Below are 21368 nucleotides of genomic sequence, written 5' to 3'. Positions count from 1 at the left end.
AGGGGGGCGGCCGGGCGATGGTCGGCGCGTGGCCGCCGACGGGGCGATGGCCGCCACGATCCCCCCTCGTGAACAGGAGGAGGAGGGAAGGGGTATGTGGGCTGGCCGGTTTTTGCTTAATGGGCCAAAGGTCTAGTAGTTTAGGTCTTTTGTTTTTTAATTACTCACCTCTGTTTATTTTCTTACCACAGTTTAATTTAATTTCCACAATATTCTAGTTTAGTTAAAATACAAAAGTACTTTATAATTAGTATTACTATCTATACCTCTGCTACAAAAATTTTCGCTCACAAATAAAATAGTTTAACATTTTAGAAATTAAAAAGGCATTTATATAATTGTTTAAGCCACTGATATAATTTTTTTCACTTAAACCTTTTATATTTTATTTTGGTTTCCTCACCAATAACACCTATGAATTATTTGCCACACTTTTCACAATTTACTTTTGACATTTGAAAAACTTTTCATTTTGACTTTATCTGAAATTTGAATTCGAGTCGCTTTCGAATCTAAGAGAGGTTAGCAACAGTAATAGTGGTGACGTGGTACCATCAACATAGTATTACTGTAGCTAAATTATCCGGACGTTACAGCATCTGTGGATTTCAGATCGCGATTGCCGCCGACGAGCTCTGTGATCGGATCAAGATGGCCAACGACAAGCTCCCTGATCAGATCGCGATGGCCGACGACGAGCTCCCTGATCAGATCGCGATGGCGGCCGAAGACCTCCTTGTTCAGATCGCGCTGGCGCCTTCCGCCTGCTCCACCAACAGCTGTCTGCGGGGGCTTGCGTAGGTGACCCGACACCCATCACATCCCCTCTCTGATTTTACTGGACGATTGAAAAAAAATGACTGAAAGAACATCTCACATCTATCTCTGAAGACAAACACATGTCTCATCTAGGGTTTGTGCATACTCGCGGTCACCAAAAACATAGGTACAAGTGTTTTCCTTCTCCCGATCCAATGGATTTTTCTTAGGGTCGTTGACTACATTATTAAACCCCACATAAATGGTTGTGAACCAGATAAAACTAATTTCGTTTCTCTTTTTATTACTATTCTTATGTTATCTGGAAAAGCTGGAGCGCATAACACTTTTAGTTTAGCCACAGGGTGCTTGATGCTTCAACCTAGGAAAAAATTGAGGCCCTTCTAGTTTATCAGCAGGCCGCTTTCATGTAGTTTATGCTCTTCTTCCCTTTTTCTTATCATACATAAACCAATTACTCGCTTATTTTCATGTTTTCACGGTTAGTATGATACTGTCTGAACCTTCTATGCAGCTACATTTTCTTTTCCAGAGACCACACCTTATGTCAATTACCTTTCCGTCTCTAAATGGTATCTGACTGTGACATGCTCTGTAATAATTAGATTAACCTAGATACATAGACAAATGGCATTTAACTGTGACATGCTCTGTACATAATAAAACAACACCAAGTCGAGTTTGCTTATCCCTTCCTTTTGGTGGTCAGGACGTGAAGTTGGAATAAGAGAGGAAAAGGGAACTGCACTAAACGAATAATTTCATCCTGGTGATAAACTGTACCTGACAAACTCAAATAATGCACCAGCACCTAACTGTTAATTAGCGAATCTTCTTGTTTTAGCACAAGACCAATTTACTTAGTGGTACGACATGTTTTTAAACATTCTTCTTTCCTGAGTTTAGTTTGTTTTCCATCTTACAACAGCTTGATTTAGTTTGATCAACATAACTTAAACTTATTGTTCCTCACTTTACAAATTAATGCAATAACTTGTGAGATTACACCTTTGTCCCCCAATTATTTCATCCTTTTCTTTCTGCAGGAAGATGACTATGTAATACTGATTCCTCATTCCCACATGTTTGCCCTCATGTTGCAAGCTCTCAAGTTGCCCCCTGCGATTTACCAACACAAGACATATCCGAGCAATGAGTCTCGTGTGACGGTTACTTTCAATTCATCGTTACAGTTGATCGATGGTTTGCTTGTTCCAACCTCAATATCTGGTCTGATCTCAAAGAACTGTGACGAAGCGGAAGACAGTGCTGCTATGGCAGCCATTAGGTTTATGGAGGATGTATGTGGCAAGGAAATCAGGGATTATCACTACATCCATGTTAAAAGGCTAGAAAATAAAGTCACACACCTGGTGAGGTTGCTGGTTGCAGCAAACAAGACAATAAAGAAGGCACGCGGAGGATGGTACTATGCTGTCAGATACATGAGCTCGTATTCTACCCAGATACAAAATACAACAGCTGCTCGGCGCCTAAGAGGGTGCGACAACACCAAAGCGGCTATGAAAACAACACTTGCAAGCACAGAAAAGTTGGCAAAAAGGCTATGTTATATTGGCATGAAATCGGAGCAGCGCCTCGAGACCACGGATAGTATCTGGTGAGCTTCGGTCAGCACATTGTACCCAGCATGTTTACGGAGGCCTTTGCCCTTTTGATGCTCTTTTGAACAATTATTACATATCCTATGGATTTCTGTTGTTATCGTGAAGTGTGCTTTCTATGATTGTATACTGTTTGGTGGCTTCCCATTTTGTGCACGTGAACAATCTTTGTTTCCAACTGGTTCTTTGGTGATTCTTCCTGTTATATACGAATCTCCCTTAATTTTCGTATATGGTTTCATCTCATTATGTTTTAGCTTTAGCTTACAGTTACTGATTTTATAGTCAGCTCCTGGCATCGCTAAATCATGCTTTGTTTAGCTTACAACAACTTGACATAAACCCTCTTGGCTCACATACACAAAGTATAACATTTACCTATACTTTCTGATGCAACAGCTTTATGGGTGGGTGATTCGAGGTTTCTCAGGTTGCAACGTTAAGCAAATACCAATATTTTTAGTTACATTCTATCTGACATCAATTTATAGCTTCAGTTAATTCAGACGTTGTTAGTCCTATTTAGACACATGGTGGTAATATCATGCTTTCATCGCCCTTTTCATCGTCCGAATAGCAACTTAAGTTACTAATAACTTAACATTACACATTTGACCAAAACGTTCGGACAGGCACCCTCGCGCCAAGGCACGTTGCCGATCTAGTGTATATGTTGAAGGGATCGATGGAGCACTTTGAACTAACGTCCCCTATGTGTAACATAAAATTGTTTTGTAGTTGTCTCTTGTCTCGCCTGCGTCCTTCGTCCCTGCAGGAGACGTTACCGTCGACTACTGAGTCGTTCGTAACGTAGCGTGTGTGTACGTGCATTCATATAGGTGAGTGTACGTGTGTATGCATGAGCGTCCACGTCTGTGCTGTATTAGAAAATAGAAAAAGATTAATCTTATAACCAGTTTAAAAAAGCTTGTGCGCAGAATTACCTCATCACACGTGTCACGCCCACAAGGGCTGTAATTTTTTCTTCTCGAAAAAACTCAGAAAAATCGAAATAAGATGTGTTCTTGTGTCCCTTCTCCAACCAGTTTACATGTGCCCGTTGTCCTCGCTGATGTTCTAGGCGCTCCAGCTTGCACCTCAGTATACATGTTTCCACATCATACGGGGCCATCATGGTCTGCGCCCAGCGGCGGAAGACGCGGATCAGGTGGAGCTCACGTGTCCACAGAGGGAGAGGGACGACCTTCCGCTGTGCAGTGCTGTGATTGGACAGCGCAACCGCGGCAGCATCTCAGGCTCTCCCCAGCCCGAGACCTGTCTGTCTGGTCTCCGCAGCAGCTTGTTGCTGCCCGCGCGCGCCTCGCCGTCTTTTGCGCTGCCCACATTCCCCAAGGACGCCCTACCCTAGCGCTGCCCGCGGTCGCCCTGCCATGCTTGTCCTCTTCTCTCCGCCCGCTTGCTTTTGGTCAGTCCAACACGGCCAGCTTAGCTTCCGCTTGAGCCCAAGCAAAAGGGAAAGAAAGAAAGGAAGGATGAAATGGACGGCAGACACACTGCCTACTGCCTGTATTTTACTGCACCTCAGTACTACTACTACTACCTGACTACTGAGTGAAGGGGGCACTTCGTTGTGGAGCGGCAGAGTTCTTGTTCAGGGTGAGCGCAGTGGATTTGTCCGCCTGCTGTTTCTCAGCGTTCTTCTTCGCTGCTGCGGTTGAGCTGGTGGCATCTTCTTCTTCATCTCGCTGAGAGAGGTTTGCTATCTTCTTTTTTCCCATTCCGTTGGTTGGTCTCCAAGGTTGCAGCTTTTCTGTTCGACTGGCGTTTCTGTGTTTCCGATTCTTATTACTGTTGCTGTATTTGCCATTGTTCGTCTGTTCCAGATTCCGGGTCGACGAACAGGGGCTACATCTTGTGCTACGGAGACGGAGGGCAGAGATGCGGCTCTGACGGATCACCTCGACCACTTTTCAGGCCTCAAAGCATGAAGATGTTCTGCTTCTGCATCCGACCGAGCAGAACACGCTCCTGCGCGCGCGGCGCGTGACCGGGCGTCAACCAAGACAGGGCGGTTGCGCTCGCTGCACACCCAGTGTTCGTCGAAAAGCCGCAAAGGCGCGGGCTGCAGCTCGCAACCGCCGCCATGAGAGATCTCGCGTCCTGCCTCAGCCAAACCGGCGTTCAAGTCGCCCACCCCTCCTCCTCAAGCGCCCAGAGCATGGTGCAGTGCGCCTACCTGGCCCGCCTGCGCGGCAAATCCTGCAGGGTCACCGTCACCTGGAGCAAGGCGGCCATGGGGCAGGCTCTGGCCATCGCCGTCCACGATCCCTCGGGCCGTTGCCTCTGCAAGACAGAGATAAAGCCATGGCTCTTCTCCAAGCGGAAGGGCTCCAAGGCCATGGAGGTGGACGGCGGCGCGCTGGACATCCTCTGGGACCTCTCCTCGGCCAAGTTTGCGGGTGGGCCGGAGCCTGTCCAAGGATACTATGTTGCTCTCATCTTTGATCTCGAGGCTGTCCTTGTGCTCGGGGACATGCCCAGGGTGGGGGATCACAAGGCGTCTTCGGATGCTTTACCTTGTGATGCAGCCATGATAGCCAGGAAGGAGCACACGTACGGGAAGAAGGTGTACTGCACAAAGGCTCGGTTTTCGGACATTGGTCAGCATCATCATATCACCATAGAATGTGACACGTCGGGGACGAAGGATCCAAGCCTGGAGATCAGGATTGGGAAGAAGAGAGTGCTGCAGGTAAAGAGGCTTGCATGGAACTTCAGAGGAAACCAGATGTTCTATGTTGATGGCCTGCCCGTGGAGGTGCTCTGGGATGTGCACGATTGGCTATTTGGTTCGTCGAATGGATGCGCTGTGTTCTTGTTTCAGTCAGGCCGATCCATGGAGAAATTTTTGGCAAGGTCTTGCTCACAGGATGAAAAGGAGCGTCAAGTGCATCGGTTTGGTTTTACTTTGCTACTTCATGCATGGAAGGTTTAGTAACAAAAGCGCGATGGGCAGATTTCTTTGATTACTCTACATCGGATGAACGAATCCTAACAGTAGAATATAGGATCTAGCAAGCCTAACAAAACCTTTTGCGAGTTTTCATGTTTCTTAGCTGTTTGTTCTAGTTCTAGAGTTGGGTTTTGATTTATCCATATGGTTCTGGTGATATCAGTGAGTGGTGGAATGTTTGGCTGATTCTAGTGCTCCATTTGTCTTTCCATGCCACCTTGTGCATTGTGAACAGAAATCCAAGAAAGGATTTTAAAAAGTTGTTTTCTGCTACTCTGCACTCTTTGCAATTCCTATACTATGGATATGTATATTTTCAGTGAGGCTAGTGTGTGTTCACTTGGAAAAATCTGCTGCTGGCTGGCAAAGATAATGATGATTGATACTCTGAACTCTGAATGTGCTTCACCACTGGATATATGTTGATGATCGATCCTCCTGTGATCCTGTCTGTAACTACAGAAGTTGCCCAAAGTGGAAGTTTTTTTTCTCGTGAGATGGGAAAATGGAAGTCAAAATGTCGAAAACCAAAAAATCAGATTACTAGTTAAAATGTGGAAGTTGAGCCTGTATACTTTGTCAACTGTTCCATCTTTTCCTCAACTACTATGTTTACAGGCTAGTCCCTTCTCAAAGTAATGAGTCTGGTTACTGAACATACTTGCTCTAGGTTGCAAAAACGTCTTATATTATGGTACATGTATATTTTGTCAACTGTTCTATATTTTCCTCAACTATTATGTTTACAGAATGATCCCTTCTCAAAGTAACGAATCTGGTTACTCGCTCTACCTTGCAAAAATGTCTTATATTATTGGGACGGAGGGAGTATCCACCCCCGGCCCCCTGAGCACCACAATACTGGTATATTAGTCCAGATTATTTAATCTAATTGCTTTTATACTCGCTGCCAGTTCCTTTAGCAGAATATCATGCACCGAGGTGCAAAGTTGCATCGTACATCTATCTTTTTTATCAAGTGTCCTATCTTTTTGAGCCTGTATTTTTGTCAAGTGTGGTGAGGTGAGGTGAGCGAAGTTGAGCCTGTATTTTTGTCAAGTGTCCTATCATTTTCTCAACTACTACTAAAGTTTACAGGATGATCTCCAAATATCCCCAAAGTAATGAGACTGGTTACTGAACCCCCCTGAGCTCCACGTTGAGGTTATATTAGTCCAAATTATTTGATCTAGCTGTTTTTATACTCACTGCCAGTATCTTTAGCAGAATATCACGCACTGAGAGGCGCAAAGCAGCATTGCACACCCACCAGAGCAACCTAGATAATGTTAAACTTCACTTATCCTGACCACAAACACATGCGCATAATACAGTAACCGACACCATCATGACTACCACATTTGGCTCAGCATTTTTTTAGATAAAGACATTTGGCTCAGCATACACAAATACTACTACACAATTGTAGTTGTTTCTAGCCCCCATCTTCCCTAGCTACATGTGTTGTAGCATTTTTTTTATGCTGCTAGTCCCCTAGCGACTTAAGCTAGGGTTTCCCTGTCCTCCCGGCGGCGCCGCCGAGAGTTCCCTTGTGATCGATCGCCCCCTGCGGCGACCGCAGCTACCGCCCCGGCTGCTGGGTCTGCCCTTGCGTGACCCTGACGGCAAGGGTTTCACCGACCAGGAAGATGGCCGCACCCTCGGAGGCTAGCGGATCGCGATCCAAAACCCCTGATGACCCTAGCATCTTGCTGGAGCGCTTGCATTTGGAGGAGGATGAATTGAATAATTTGGTGTGGGAAGAAGAAGCGGAGGAACCAGATGAGAAACCAAAGTGGCTTGCGCTGGCCAGGGTTTTGACGAACAAGTCCTTTGGACAGGGGGCGTTGATCGCCGACATGAAAGCGGCTTGGAACCCTGCCAAGGAGGTGCTTTGGAGGAGAATTAACCCAAACCTGTTTTCGGTGCAGTTCAATTGTCTAGCAGACTGGAATAAGGCGCTCCATCAGGGTCCTTGGGATTTCAAGGGCATGGCACTGATCATTGATGAGTATGATGGGTTCAAGAACCCGGAATCAGTAAAGTTGGATAAAATTGAGACATGGTGTCAGATCCATCGACTCCCTGATATGGTGCTTAAGAGAGAGCAGTTCGTTAAGAACATGGCGCAGCGCATAGGTGAAGTGGTTGAGCTACAGATTGTTCTGCCGAATGGATTTATTGGTGAGTTCGTACGTGTTAGAGTTAAACTCGACATCACAAAAAAACTGACAAGGTTTGTTGGATTTACAAAGGGAGGAGAAACTGAATATTACCAAGTCAAGTTTGAGAAACTTCCTGTTTTCTGTTACATGTGTGGCCTGCTAGGGCACTGGCATGAAGAATGTGGATCCGGTGAACATGATGATAAAGATATGGAGTAGGGTCCGTTTATACTTGCTGCTAAAAGGGGCGCTAATGCTAACCGGAACCCGGGCAGAGGCTATGGTCGCAGCTCGGAACAGGATGCAGGTGTCTTTGGTGATGAGGGTGACGTGAACGACTATGGTAGGGGACGGGGAGCGAACAGATCCCATGGCCGAGGTCACGGTAATGAGCGCAAGAATTTTGCTACAACTGTAGACCCCACTAGACGGGATCAATTCATGCAAAATAGCTGGCGCTTCAATGCTACAAACGCTTTGTACGACCCCGGGGTTCAGCTGGCCAATGCTGATGGTGTGACACAACTTGGACAGATAAATGATCCTCTCATTTTAGGTAAAAGGGGGGCAGATGATTCGAGCACTTCAAACACCATCACCGGTGACATTCGAAGGGCCTGATCCACCTAGCAGCTCTAATGGTGGAACCCCTCAAAAGAATGCAAACCGGAAGAAATATAAGGCAGATGATGGTGCGGCCATTGACAGTACCTCAACTAAATCTTCGGCGGCCTCCTCGGCGGAGGACCGTCTGAAAGGGCATTTCCCTACTTTATGTTTTGGATGATGATGACAATCCTTTGTGGTCTAATCGTGTGCTATATGTTTCAGGTTCTCGATGCTTAGGTTTACATCGGATTGCTATTGCCTCTCGAAGGAAAAAATCGAAGACGTGTCCTCTACGCTTTTATTTTCTTTGGTCGTAGAGTACCCGTACTATCAAGAGGGAATCCTCATTAGGAAGCTCTGGAGGAATCAGTTCACGTACACTTTTCTCACCCTCTCCTTGCCTTTCTCAGGTGTGTGTGAGAAAGAGAGTTTTCCTTGCCTCTTCCCCTCTTTCCTACTCATTGTTTCTGCCCAGCGGTTGTACCGCTCTCTGGAGCGGTTGTACCGCTGGGTCTTGTCGCTCACCAGCTTTGCTCGAGCGGTTGTACCGCTGCCTCCGGGCGGTGGTACCGCCACCATGCTCTGCAACAGCTGGGGCGGTGGTTCCGTCCATGCACCGCTCAAGTACCGCTCTCGCTTCTGGTTTGATGCGGTTCTTGGACGGTAGTGGCCCGGTTGGTCCGGTCGTTCCACGATGACTGGTACCACCTGTGGTCCGAGCGGTTCTTCCGCTCAGAACTTAGCCGCCCAAGAGCTCAAGGCCATGCGGTTGTTCCGGCCAGGCACCGCCCAAGTACCGGTCAAGCTCCTGTTTTGATGCGGTGGTTGAGCGGTAGCCAGGCGGTTAGTCCGGTTATTTTTCTTAGCCGGTACTACCGCCCGCCTGTCCGGTTGTACCGCTTGGTAGGGTTCTGCAGTTACACCGTGAGTCCCGGTTGTACCAGGACAAGGACCGGTTGTACCGCTGCAGTGCAAAAAATGCAGTAACGGTTGGAAATGTGGGTGACTATTTAAGGGAGCTTCTCCCACCTACCACTCCCACCTTGTACCTCTCTCACTCCACCATTAATGCCCTTCAAGCTCTCTTGCCCGATCTCTCTTTCTAGCCACTCAAACTTGTTGATTTGCTAGGGATTGAAGGAGGAGACCTAGATCTATACTTCCACCAAAGGATATTTGCTTCCCCCATACTTTCTTGTGTGGATTTTGTTACTCTTGGGTGTTTGAGCACCCTAGACGGTTGAGGTCACCTCAGAGCCATATTCCATTGTGGTGAAGCTTCGTGGTTTTGTTGGGAGCCTCCAATTAAGTTGTGGAGAGAGCCCCAACCTTGTTTGTAAAGGTTCGGTCGCCACCTTCAAGGGCACCAATAGTGGAATCACGGCATCTCGCATTGTGTGAGGGCGTGAGGAGAATACGGTGGCCCTAGTGGCTTCTTGGGGAGCATTGTGCCTCCACACCGCTTCAACGGAGACGTACTTCCTCTCAAAGGGAAGGAATTTCGGCAACACATCCTCGTCTCCACCGTCTCCACTCTTGGTTATCTCGTGCCTTTATTTGAGCAAGCTTAATTGTTTCATATCTCTTGCTTGCTTGTGTACCTATCCTCGTTGCATCATATAGGTTGCTCACCTAGTTGCATATCTAGACAACCTACTTTGATGCAAAGTTTAAATTGTTAAAGAAAAGCTAAAAATTGTTAGTTGCCTATTCACCCCCCCTCTAGTCAACCATATCGATCCTTTCAATTGGTATCAGAGCCTCTTCTCTTTATTAAGGACTTTACCGTCCAAAGAGTATGGTTGATACCGTAGACGGTGTGGAGGAACACTCCGGTGTGAATCCGATCTCGTCTACGGGAGATGGGGGAACTTCGGTCTCTCGTGAGGAGTTCAATGTGGCCTTGGAGACATTGAAAACCTCCATGACGACCGAAGTCGAAAGCATGTTTACTAAATTTCTTGAGGGGATTAAACTATCCACCGCACCGTTGAAAGTGCGTGATCCCGCCAACAAGGTGACGGATGCTATCCCCGACAAGAGGGAAGCTAGTAGTGAAAAGGCTCCTTCTTCTAGTGGCAAGAATGGCACCGACATCTTTGCCCATGTGGAACCACCACTTGTTTATGGTGGACCGGTTCCTTCCACTCATTTGAATCATGCCGGTCCTCCCCCTAAGATTGTGAAAAATGAGGATTTTGATTCTTGGGTTTACCGCTTTAAACGTCATTTAAATCATGTGAACACTAACCTTTGGAGAATCATTTAAGAAGGTTTCTATCCACATGATCCAAGCAACTTCACTCCTCGAGAAGCCGCGGACAATCAATTCAATGAGAATGCTCTCTTCATCATTCAAGATGCAATTCCACCGGAAGACCTACCTCATCTTCGTCCTTTCGCCTTGGCCAAAGATGTATGGCATTGTGTCGTGTCTCTCTACCGGGGAAGCGCAAGCATTCAACGCTCCAACTATGAAGTGGTACAAGACGAGGCCGATGAGTTTGCAATGAAGGAAGATGAAGAACCTCGTGAGCTCTATCAGAGAGTAACCAAACTCGCGGTCTCACTACGAGATCATGGGAGCAAGGACACGGATGACAATTGGATCAAGCGCAAATTCCTCAAGGCAATGATGCCCTATCACAAGGCCATGTCCTCCGTCATTCGTCAAAGACCGTACTTCCACACTTTGACCTCAAGCGAAGTGTTGGATGAGTTTGTGGCCATGAACATTTTGTACAAGACCGCCGACAATGCAGTGCTCCGTTCTCAACGGGCAAAGAAGCCTAACCTTGCTTTGAAGGCCAAGCTCATCGTGGAAGACGAAGAAGAGGAAGAAGAGGAGAGCAACCTCGAAGATACGAAGTACGCATATCATGAACACATGGCACTTGCTTCAAGGCAATTTTGGAGCAAGAAAAACTCGAGGCCAAACTTTAGCAAAAACAACTCGAGTGGTACAAGGGGCAAGCAACGTGTAAGGACTTGCTACAATTGCGGCAACGTGAGTCATTTCATTGCGGAATGCCCGTATGAGAAGAGGGAAGACAATGGTGGCAAGCTCATCCGAAAGGACAAGGCCAAGTCGTTCCCCAACAAGAACAACTTCTCCAAGAAGACTCCTCCCAAGGCTTTGGTTGTGCAAGAAGAGTACAATGAGGATGATGACGATGATGAAGATGATGAGTCGGTTGCCATGGCCTCTGTTTCCATTGCAACAACGTCACGGGTGTCTCTCTTCGACTCACCCAACGAGAGCATCACCGCCAAGTGCCTCATGGCTAAAGCCACCAACAAGGTAACCTCCAACATCAAAACTACCATCATTAATCATCCTTCCCCAACGGATTGCATTAATGAACTTGAGGGAGCTAATGTGGAGGCTAACGAGTTTGAGGCCTTTATGGGCAAACTCAAGGGAAAATCCAAGAAGCACTTTGTTGCTCTCTTGAAACAACTTGGTGAAGCCAATGACATGATCGAGGCTCATGAGGACACCATCTCTAAGATGGAAGGGCATAGTCATGACTATGCCGATGAGATCTCGATCTTTCCAATGCTCTTGAGGAAGAGCGTGGTCTTCGTTTGGCTCTTGAGGAGTCACACAACGTTGATCATGCTAAGTTAAAGAAAGATTATGATCATGTCCTCATTGTTTCTCGTGTGCTAAATTCCGAGAAGGCCAAACTCGGGGTTGATCTTGCTAGACTCAAAGAGGAGTTTGATATACTTGACAAGGCCCACAAGGCCTTGAAGGGTATTCACGCTAGTCTCAAGGAGTCTCATGATCAACTCCAAGTGAAGCTAACTAAGGAGAAAGCAACTTTTCCTCATATGGTTTTAATTGATAATGCAAATGCTACTAACCCGTGTTGTGAGCATATACATCTTGTTGAGGAAAATGCTAAGTTGAAGGAGCAACTTGAGAGAGGTCTTGCGACTTGCATACAAGGCAAGAAGAACCTCAACAATCTCTTGATCAACCAAAAGAGAGTTGTGGCCAAGGAAGGGATTGGGTACGTGCCCGACTCCAAGAACAAGAAGAAGAATGACAAGACCAAACGACCTCCTCCTCTCATGCAAACCTTTGTGAGGGAGGGAGTGAGTGCCCTCGAGGAGAAGAAGAAGAACAATGTCACCCCTCCCAACAAAGCCGGCGATTTTAATCCTTCTTATGTGTTATGCCGTGCTAGTGATGGGCATGTTTATGCCAAATTTGTTGGTTCTCTTCACGAATACATTGAATGGTCTATTTGGGTTCCTAAGAACCTTGTTACTAACATCAAAGGACCCATTACAAAATGGGTACCTAAAACCAAGCATTGATCTCTTGTAGGTATTTGCTTCCGGTGGTGGATCATGGTTGCTCGATAGCGGAGCTACAAATCATATGACCGGAAGCAAGGACTTGGTGGTGGACGTGCACAAGGTTCCATCTATGCCCACCAATGTCGAGTGGGGTGACGCCTCATCTTCCAAGGTATTGGGACTTGGCAAGGTGGTCATCTCTCATGATCTCACGATCAAGAAGGTCATACTTGTTGAGTCCCTTGCATACAATTTACTTTCCGTTCGTCAACTTGCAATCATGGGCTTTGCCACTTTCTTTGATATCGATACCGTGGCCCTCTTGTGGAGCAAGACTCTTAAAGTAGTCTTTGTTGGGCATGTCGAGAACGGTCTATATGTGATTAACTTTTTGGAGCGACCCACTAAGACCGCGACATGCCTAATGGCTAAAGTTGATATGGGATGGCTTTGGCATCACCGTTTAGCCCATGTCAATATGAGATCTTTGCAAAGTCTCCTCAAGGGGGACCATGTCCGTGGACTAACGAATGTTAGTTTTGCTAAAGATCGTGCTTGCAGTGCCTGTATCGAAGGAAAGCTACATGAGAAGGCTCACCCTCCCACGACTATCATTTATTCAAAGAGGCCTTTGGAGCTCCTTCACATGGATCTCTTTGGGCCTCCATCCTTCGATAGTCTTGGAGGTAGAAAGTATTGCTTGGTGATTGTGGATGACTACTCAAGGTACACGTGGGTGTATTTCTTCAAGAAGAAGAGCGAGACCCAACAAACCATCATTGACTTTGCAAATGAAGCACAACGTCAACACAATGCAAAGATCTTGACAATAAGAAGTGACAACGGCACCGAGTTCAAGAACTACACCTTGGATGAGTTTCTTAGTGATGAGGGAATCAAGCATTAGTATTCCGCACCATACACCCCTCAACAAAACGGTGTTGCGGAGAGGAAGAACCGGACGTTGATGAATGCGGCAAGGACCATGATGGCGGAGTTCAAGTCTCCGTACAACTTTTGGGCCGAAGCCATCAACACCGCGTGTCATGCATCCAATCGGCTCTACCTCCGCAAGGGCTTGAACAAGACTCCATATGAGATACTCACCGATAACAAGCCCAACCTCAAGTACTTCCGGGTATTCGGGTGTAAGTGTTTTATTCTCAAGAAAGGTGTTCGGTTGTCTAAATTTGAGGCTAGAGATCATGAGGGCATATTTGTTGGTTATGCTACAAACTCTCATGCTTACCGTGTCCTCAATAAATCCACGGGACTTATTGAGGAGACGTGTAACATGGAGTTTGATGAGAATAACGGCTCCCAAGTGGAACAAAGTGGCACTTGTGATGTAGGTGATGAAATTCCTCCTCAAGCCATAAGAAGAATGGGTGTTGGTTTTATCCTACCCATTGAGGAACCCCTTGTGGCCGAAGAAGAAGGACAATGCTCCACTCAAGTGGAGCCATCACCAACCCAAGGCCCACACGCTTCCGAAGAACAAAGTAAAGGTCCTCAACCTCATGAACAATACCAAGGGCAAGATCATACTCAAGACGGTGTTGACGCACCAAGTGATGCCCAAGGTCAAGTTCTCTCCCCGAGCAAGTTCAAGATCAAGAACAAGTTCATGACGGCGCTCAAGATGATCAAGTAACCGCTCCTCAACTCACCACCGAGGAGGAATTAGAGCATCGTGCCGCCAAGATTGCATCCAAGCTCTCCACCAAGGATCATCTCATGACGAATGTGCTTGGAAGCTTAAGAAAGGGGGTAAGCACTCGTAGACAATTAGCAAATTATTGTGAGCATCACGCGTTTGTCTCTTGTGTGGAACCCCACAAGGTCTATGAGGCGCTAGAAGATCCGGATTGGATCAATGCCATGCACGAAGAACTCAACAACTTCGAGCGCAACAAAGTGTGGAGATTGGTGCCAAGGCCAACGGGGAACCACAATGTCATTGGAACCAAGTGGATATTCAAGAACAAGCAAGATGCCCATGGGATTATCATTCGCAACAAGGCTCGTTTGGTAGCACAAGGCTACTCCCAAGTCGAGGGTATCGACTACGGTGAAACCTTTGCTCCCGTTGCTCGTCTTGAATCCATTCGCATGTTGATTGCATATGCTTCTCATCATAACTTTAAATTACAACAAATGGATGTGAAGAGTGCTTTTCTTAATGGTCCCATTAATGAATTGGTTTACGTCAAGCAACCCCCCGGGTTCAAGGATCCCTACTTTCCCAATCATGTGTATCAACTCGATAAGGCGCTCTATGGCCTTAAACAAGCCCCACGTGCGTGGTATGACCACCTTACCGAGTTGTTACAAGACCGTGGTTTTGAAGTTGGGCTAATCGACCCCACTCTTTTTACTAAGAAGGTCAAAGGGGAGTTGTTTGTGTGCCAATTATATGTTGATGATATTATATTTGGTTCTCCTAACAAAGCATTCAATGAGGAATTTGCCGCTCTCATGACCTCAAAGTTCGAGATGTCCTCCATGGGAGAGTTGAAGTTCTTTCTAGGGTTCGAAGTGAAGCAAAGAAGAGAAGGAACCTTCATCAATCAATCCAAATACACTCAAGACATGCTCAAGAGATTCAAGCTAAGTGACGTCAAGCCGGCTTCCACTCCAATGCCCACCAAGTGCCAACTTGACTTAGATCCCAATGGTAAAGTGGTGGATCAAAAGGTATATCGTTCCATGATTGGATCCTTGCTTTACCTTTGTGCATCTAGACCGGACATCATGTTGAGTGTGGGAATTTGTGCACGGTTTCAAGCCGCACCTAAGGAAAGTCACTATGTGGCGGTCAAACAAATCTTTCGATATTTGGCTCATACCCCAAACTTTGGCTTATGGTACCCAAGAGGATCAAACTTCAAGCTTGTAGGGTACTCGGATTCCGATTGGGCGGGAGACAAAGTGGATAGGAAGTCCACCTCCGGAGGGTGCCAATTCCTTGGTTGCTCTTTGGTAAGTTGGTCTTTCAAAAAGCAAAGTTGTGTGTCTCTCTCGTCCACCGAAGCGGAGTATGTAGCGGCCGGTAGTTGTTGTGCACAACTCTTATGGATGAGGCAAACTTTAAAGGATTACGGTGTCACTTGTGACAAAGTGCCTCTTTGGTGTGACAATGAAAGTGCCATCAAGATCTCTCTCAACCCGGTGCAACACTTCAAGACGAAGCATATTGAGATCCGGTATCACTTCATCCGGGATCACATTAGGCGAGGAGAGATCGAGCTCAACTACGTCAACACTCATGATAACCTTGCAGACATCTTCACGAAGCCCTTGGATGAAGCAAGATTTCGCGAGTTAAGGCATGAGCTAAATATCATTGATTCGAGCAATGTGGCTTGAACCCTTGCACACCCTACCACGCTCAATTTGTTGTCTAGTTTAGGTGTAGGCATGGACATATGGGGAGTGGTGTTCTCTCAATGAACTCTCCCTCCCCCCATTATGCATAAATTGATCATGTCTTTCACATTAGCCATATTTGATGGTACTTGTGTTTCAAAGACGAGTTTTGGTCATGGACCCAAGGATAATTCTTCGCGGTGCCATACCAATTGACTCAAACATAGGTGGCCTCGGCCACCGTCCTCTCTTCGGGAGGTTGGAGTTAGTCTTATTGTTCTCGTGTTGTTTTTCTCTCTTTCTGCCTTTGCTCTTTGTGTTAGGTTCTCCTAGAGTGTTGTTTCTCTCTTGTTGTGTGCCCCTTCTTCCTCCCTTCGGATTGCACTCATTTGATCTTGGCTTGGGCTTAGGTGGTCGGGCGGTACAACCGGTATCACGGGCGGTTCTACCGCTGGTACCGGGTTGTGCCGTCCCAAGGGTCTCCGTTTGGTGCTTGGGCGGTTTCACCGCACAAACCCACGGTAACCCACGTCCGGTACTACCGATTGATGTCGTGCGGTACTACCGCTGCCTCCCAGGCACCGGAAGTACCGCCTCCATCCACCGGTCTGTACCAGACGAGCAGTACAACCGCTCCCCTAAGTGGTTCTACCGGGGCGTGTGTACGGGCCTATATATACCCGACGGGGCTGAAGGGTTGTCTTTTTCCCTTCGTCCTCGTTCCTCTTCTCTTGCCCTAGCCGCCGGCCATCTCTACCCCTGCCCCGGAGTGCGTCTCGCGCTTCGGATCCTTGGCTCTCCGTGGATTCTCTCCGTGGAGGCCTCCCGATCTCTTCTCATGGATGGTGGTAATGGCTCGTGTTCTTTACTTCTAGTTCTTTCTAGGGTTCTTCCTTGTTTAGGGCATTACTCAAAGTTCCGCGTTTAGTGTTCGCTCTTTGGTTTAGAAGAGATCCTTGTTAGCCTCCTGTCTTATTTACAACACTTAGAATTTGGAATATTACTTGTGTGATTCGTATGCCTCGGTTAGATTTATCTTCCTTGGTAGTGCCACTGTCGGTGGTTCTACCGCCCCTGCGGGCGGTACAACCGCTGGAGCGGTACTACCGGCGGAAGATCCGGTATAACCGGAGCACACCAACCACAAAGCACTGTTCTATCTTCTCTGTTGTTGCAAATTGTTCCTTTTTTGCTAGTGGGTGCAATCCTCTCATCCTTGTTGGGTTTTTGCGTGTTCTTTTCGTGTGTGTGTGTGTTCAGGTGGCTCTAGTTCTCGCTCTGCTCCTCGCAAGACCAAGAAGAGGGCACGAAGGACCTTGCGCCCGGTTGTGTCTGATGATGATGAATAAGTTGTGATTCCCACCAAGCCCACTCGCCGTGAAAAGTCTGCAGCTGCTAAGCAACGTGTGGTTATGCCGTTGCATCGTTGGAAAGCCAAGGATTGGGAAGCCTTCCTATCAAAGAATCCATATGAGGTTCCTATTGCTCCCCGGTGGACCACTATTCAGTTCCGGAATGAGATGCAAGTGCGGATTGTTCATGAACTCTTTGAGCACAACAACAACAGATATGCCAAGCAGTGGACAATTGATCTTGACCATTGGAGAAACAACTTGGAGTATTTTGGTGAGGCGCTGGCTCTCTGCGAGGAGTTTGATCTTGTCAAGCTCATGTCAGTCAACTATGACTTTGATGTTCAACTCATCCATCAGTTCTATGCCACGGTTCATTTTGGGGAAGATGATGCGCGCACTCTCACCTTCATTTGTCGTGATGAATTGTTTCACGTTCCCTAGAGGGCCTTCTGCAATGCTATTGGGTACGAGGATACCGGTCTGGAAGGAAGGGGTGGCATTCATCCTCATGATTTTCCTGAGTCCATGCTTAAGGAGAAGCTTGCCCCTCTGTACATTCGGGGCCGTGGGATTATTGGAGAATCCAAGGATTTGGAGAAGGTCTATGACATCATGCACTGAGTGTTCCGCAATGTGCTCTTGCCCAAGGTGGGCAATCAAGATGAGATTCATGGCTATCTGGTTGATTTGATGGTTGCTATGAAGACCAAGGTGGGGACAGGGGCAACGTTTGATGTGTCAAATTGGATGTGGCATGAGATGTACAACATGGTCATCTACCGTAAAGTCCCAATCTATGCCCCGTTTGTCATGTGCTTTCTGAACTCTGTGTGGGCTTTTCGTCGTCCTGGAGAGCTCCTCACGTCTCCAGACAACCTCACTGTTCATGAGGTCAAGCTCCTTAAGAAAAAGAAGCATGCTGAGCCTCGCTTCCTTGAAAATGCTCCTGAGGATGTCTACGCTACTTCTGATGATGAGGACTTTGAGCTGGAGCCAGGGGCCAAGCCTTCGTGGGTGGCCAAACTTACTGCCAAGGTCAAGAAGACCTTTTGTCTCCAGGCTGACATCCAGAAGAAGATGTATGAGGCACATGTCAATGAGAAGCTTGCACGGCGTCGCCAAATTGCAATGATGAAGAACCTTAACATGTAGGTTCAGAGTGGCTCTGAGAAGAGCATCACCCCAGAGGAGCATTGGATCTCTACCCATAGCACCTGGACTGATGATGAAGCCCCTCCACAACCATCATCCTCGTTTGCAGCAGCTGACAATGCCATGGAAGAATCTGATCACGACGATGATGACGGCTCTGATGATGAAGATCCAGATGCGACCGAGGAGTCAGAGGAGGACGCCTGAGCTTTGGGTCGCTAGCTTCGCTCTTTTCCTTTTTGGTGTCTTGATGCCAAAGGGGGAGAGGGTTCTATAGGTCTCCGGGATTTGCTTGGGTTTTTCTCTTGTTCTCGTGTTTTGTGTTTGACTGTGGACTTGTTTCGTTCCGTGTTGTGTGTGAGACTTGTTACTCCATTTTCCTTTCCGTTCGTAGGTCATTATCATTATTATTGCCTCTAAGTATTATATTGTCTATCCTTTTGAGCTTAGAGTGATGAGTCTATAAAATCTAGGGGGAGTCTAGTCCTGAAAGTGTGCCCATGCTTTCTAACAGCTAGTACTTGTTGGGGCACACATTCAAGGGGAGTTCCGTCTAGATTTCATTGACTTATCTCTTGCAAATCGTGTTGTTGTCATCATCCACCAAAAAGGGGAGATTGAAAGGGCATTTCCCTACTTTATGTTTTGGATGATGATGACAACCCTTTGTGGTCTAATCGTGTGCTATATGTTTCAGGTTCTCGATGCTTAGGTTTACATCGGATTGCTATTGCCTCTCGAAGGAAAAGATCGAAAACGTGTCCTCTACGCTTTTATTTTCTTTGGTCGTAGAGTACCCGTACTATCAAGAGGGAATCCTCATTAGGAAGCTCTGGGGGAATCAGTTCACGTACACTTTTCTCACCCTCTCCTTGCCTTCCTCAGGTGTGTGTGAGAGAGAGAGTTTTCCTTGCCTCTTCCCCTCTTTCCTGCTCACTGTTTCTGCCCAGCGGTTGTACCGCTCTCTGGAGCGGTTGTACCGCTGGGTCTTGTCGCTCACCAGCTTTGCTCGAGTGGTTGTACCGCTGCCTCCGGGCGGTGGTACCGCCACCATGCTCTGCAATAGCTGGGGCGGTGGTTCCGTCCATGCACCCTCAAGTACCGCTCTCGCTTCTGGTTTGATGCGGTTCTTGGGCGGTAGTGGCCCGGTTGGTTCGGTCGTTCCACGATGACCGGTACCACCGGTGTTCTGAGCGGTTCTTCCGCTCAGAACTTAGCCGCCCAAGAGCTCAAGGCCATGCGGTTGTTTCGGCCAGGCACCGCCCAAGTACTGGTCAAGCTCCTATTTTGATGCGGTGGTTGAGCGGTAGCCAGGCGGTTAGTCCGGTTATTTTTCTTAGCCGGTACTACCGCCCGCCTGTCCGGTTGTACCGCTTGGTAGGGTTCTGCAGTTACACCATGAGTCCCGGTTGTACCGGGACAAGGACCGGTTGTACCGCTGCAGTGCAAAAAACGCAGTAACGGTTGGAAATGTGGGTGACTATTTAAGGGAGCTTCTCCCACCTACCACTCCCACCTTGGACCTCTCTCACTCCACCATTAATGCCCTTCAAGCTCTCTTGCCCGATCTCTCTCTCTAACCACTCAAACTTGTTGATTTGCTAGGGATTGAAGGAGGAGACCTAGATCTATACTTCCACCAAAGGATATTTGCTTCCCCCATACTTTCTTGTGTGGATTTTGTTACTCTTGGGTGTTTGAGCACCCTAGACGGTTGAGGTCACCTCGGAGCCATATTCCATTGTGGTGAAGCTTCGTGGTTTTGTTGGGAGCCTCCAATTAAGTTGTGGAGAGAGCCCCAACCTTGTTTGTAAAGGTTCGGTCGCCACCTTCAAGGGCACCAATAGTGGAATCACGACATCTCGCATTGTGTGAGGGCGTGAGGAGAATACGGTGGCCCTAGTGGCTTCTTGGGGAGCATTGTGCCTCCACACCGCTCCAACAGAGACGTACTTCCTCTCAAAGGGAAGGAACTTCGGCAACACATCCTCGTCTCCACCGTCTCCACTCTTGGTTATCTCGTGCCTTTATTTGAGAAAGCTTAATTGTTTCATATCTCTTGCTTGCTTGTGTACCTATCATCGTTGCATCATATAGGTTGCTCACCTAGTTGCATATCTAGACAACCTACTTTGATGCAAAGTTTAAATTGTTAAAGAAAAGCTAAAAATTGTTAGTTGCCTATTCACCCCCCCCCTCTAGTCAACCATATCGATCCTTTCACCGCCCGTCCCAATGAATCTGCTAAGTTGGGACTGCTGGGGTGGGGGGAATCCTCGGACAGTTCGTGATGTTGCGACGTTGGTGCAGTCGCATTCCCCCATGTTTGTGTTTTTGTGTGAAACTCGACAAAAAGCTAGTAAGATGAAAAGAATTAGAGGGCGTCTCGGCCTTCATGGCTTTGTGGGTGTGGACAGTAATGGTTTAAGCGGTGGCCTAGCATTGTTTTGGCACGAATCTTACCAAGTAACAGTTCTAGGAACAGATGACAGGTTCATTGACATTGCTGTGAGCTCTCCCGGCGGGGAGCAATGGAGATTAACTTCAGTTTATGGTGAACCAAGGGTTGAAAACAGGCACTTGATGTGGACTAAACTACAATCGTTGAAGCAAGCTTCGGACCTGCCTTGGGTACTAATCGGAGACTTCAATGAGGCGTTGTGGAGCTTTGAACACATGTCCTTGACGCCTAGGCCAGAAGCTCAGATGGCCGCTTTTCGGGATGTATTGATGACATGCGAGTTAGTCGATTTGGGGTTTTCTGGCATACCCTATACATATGACAATATGCGTTCGGGATCGGCAAATGTACGCGTGCGGCTGGATCGTGCGGTGGCAACAAACGAGTGGAGGAACATGTTCGCATACTCTTCTATGCAACATCTTGCATCCCCTTGTTCGGACCATATTCCATTGCTGCTAAAGTTTGATGCAGAGCAGGAGAGGCCTAGAGCCAAAGCACGACGATATGGAATCTTTTGGGAACGGGACGCAGAATTGCCAGATCTTGTAAACAAGGCGTGGTCGG

At 47.3% G+C, this 21368-nt stretch overlaps 3 protein-coding genes across 3 annotated transcripts; all 3 read left to right on the top strand.

Annotated features, from left to right (window-relative positions):
- Positions 1–17: 17 nt before the first annotated feature.
- LOC147984414 (uncharacterized) lies at positions 18–2405 on the top strand. The gene is made up of 4 exons (XM_087541092.1): positions 18–92; positions 613–781; positions 1295–1374; positions 1827–2405. The coding sequence occupies exons 1-4, from the start codon at positions 18–20 to the stop codon at positions 2403–2405; spliced, it is 903 nt and encodes a 300-aa protein (XP_087397218.1).
- A 1200-nt stretch (positions 2406–3605) lies between these two features.
- Positions 3606–5707, top strand: LOC125541313 (uncharacterized). The gene is made up of 2 exons (XM_048704759.2): positions 3606–4120; positions 4250–5707. Exon 2 carries the CDS (start codon positions 4510–4512, stop codon positions 5359–5361), a length of 852 nt encoding a protein of 283 aa, XP_048560716.1. The 5' UTR covers positions 3606–4120; positions 4250–4509; the 3' UTR covers positions 5362–5707.
- Positions 5708–7028: 1321 nt separating this feature from the next.
- LOC147984413 (uncharacterized) lies at positions 7029–7763 on the top strand. The gene has a single exon (XM_087541091.1). The coding sequence runs from the start codon at positions 7029–7031 to the stop codon at positions 7761–7763; it is 735 nt and encodes a 244-aa protein (XP_087397217.1).
- The last annotated feature ends 13605 nt before the right edge of the window (positions 7764–21368 follow it).

The sequence above is a fragment of the Triticum urartu genome, chromosome 2A (assembly GCF_056163025.1).
Source record: "Triticum urartu cultivar PI428250 chromosome 2A, HENAU_Tu73, whole genome shotgun sequence".
Classification (NCBI taxonomy): Eukaryota; Viridiplantae; Streptophyta; class Magnoliopsida; order Poales; family Poaceae; genus Triticum; species Triticum urartu.
Note: the sequence above shows the minus strand (reverse complement) of the source record. Positions and strands in the feature narration are given on the sequence as shown.

Excerpts from the sequence above, each read along its gene's own strand:
- LOC147984414 (XM_087541092.1), top strand. The coding sequence starts at position 18 with ATGGTCGGCGCGTGGCCGCCGACGGGGCGATGGCCGCCACGATCCCCC. Across the intron at positions 93-612 it reads ACAGGAGGAGGAGGGAAGGG|ATCGCGATTGCCGCCGACGA; the intron begins GTATGTGGGCTG and ends TGTGGATTTCAG. Across the intron at positions 1,375-1,826 it reads ATCTGACTGTGACATGCTCT|GAAGATGACTATGTAATACT; the intron begins GTAATAATTAGA and ends TTCTTTCTGCAG.
- LOC125541313 (XM_048704759.2), top strand. The coding sequence starts at position 4,510 with ATGAGAGATCTCGCGTCCTGCCTCAGCCAAACCGGCGTTCAAGTCGCC.
- LOC147984413 (XM_087541091.1), top strand. The coding sequence starts at position 7,029 with ATGGCCGCACCCTCGGAGGCTAGCGGATCGCGATCCAAAACCCCTGAT.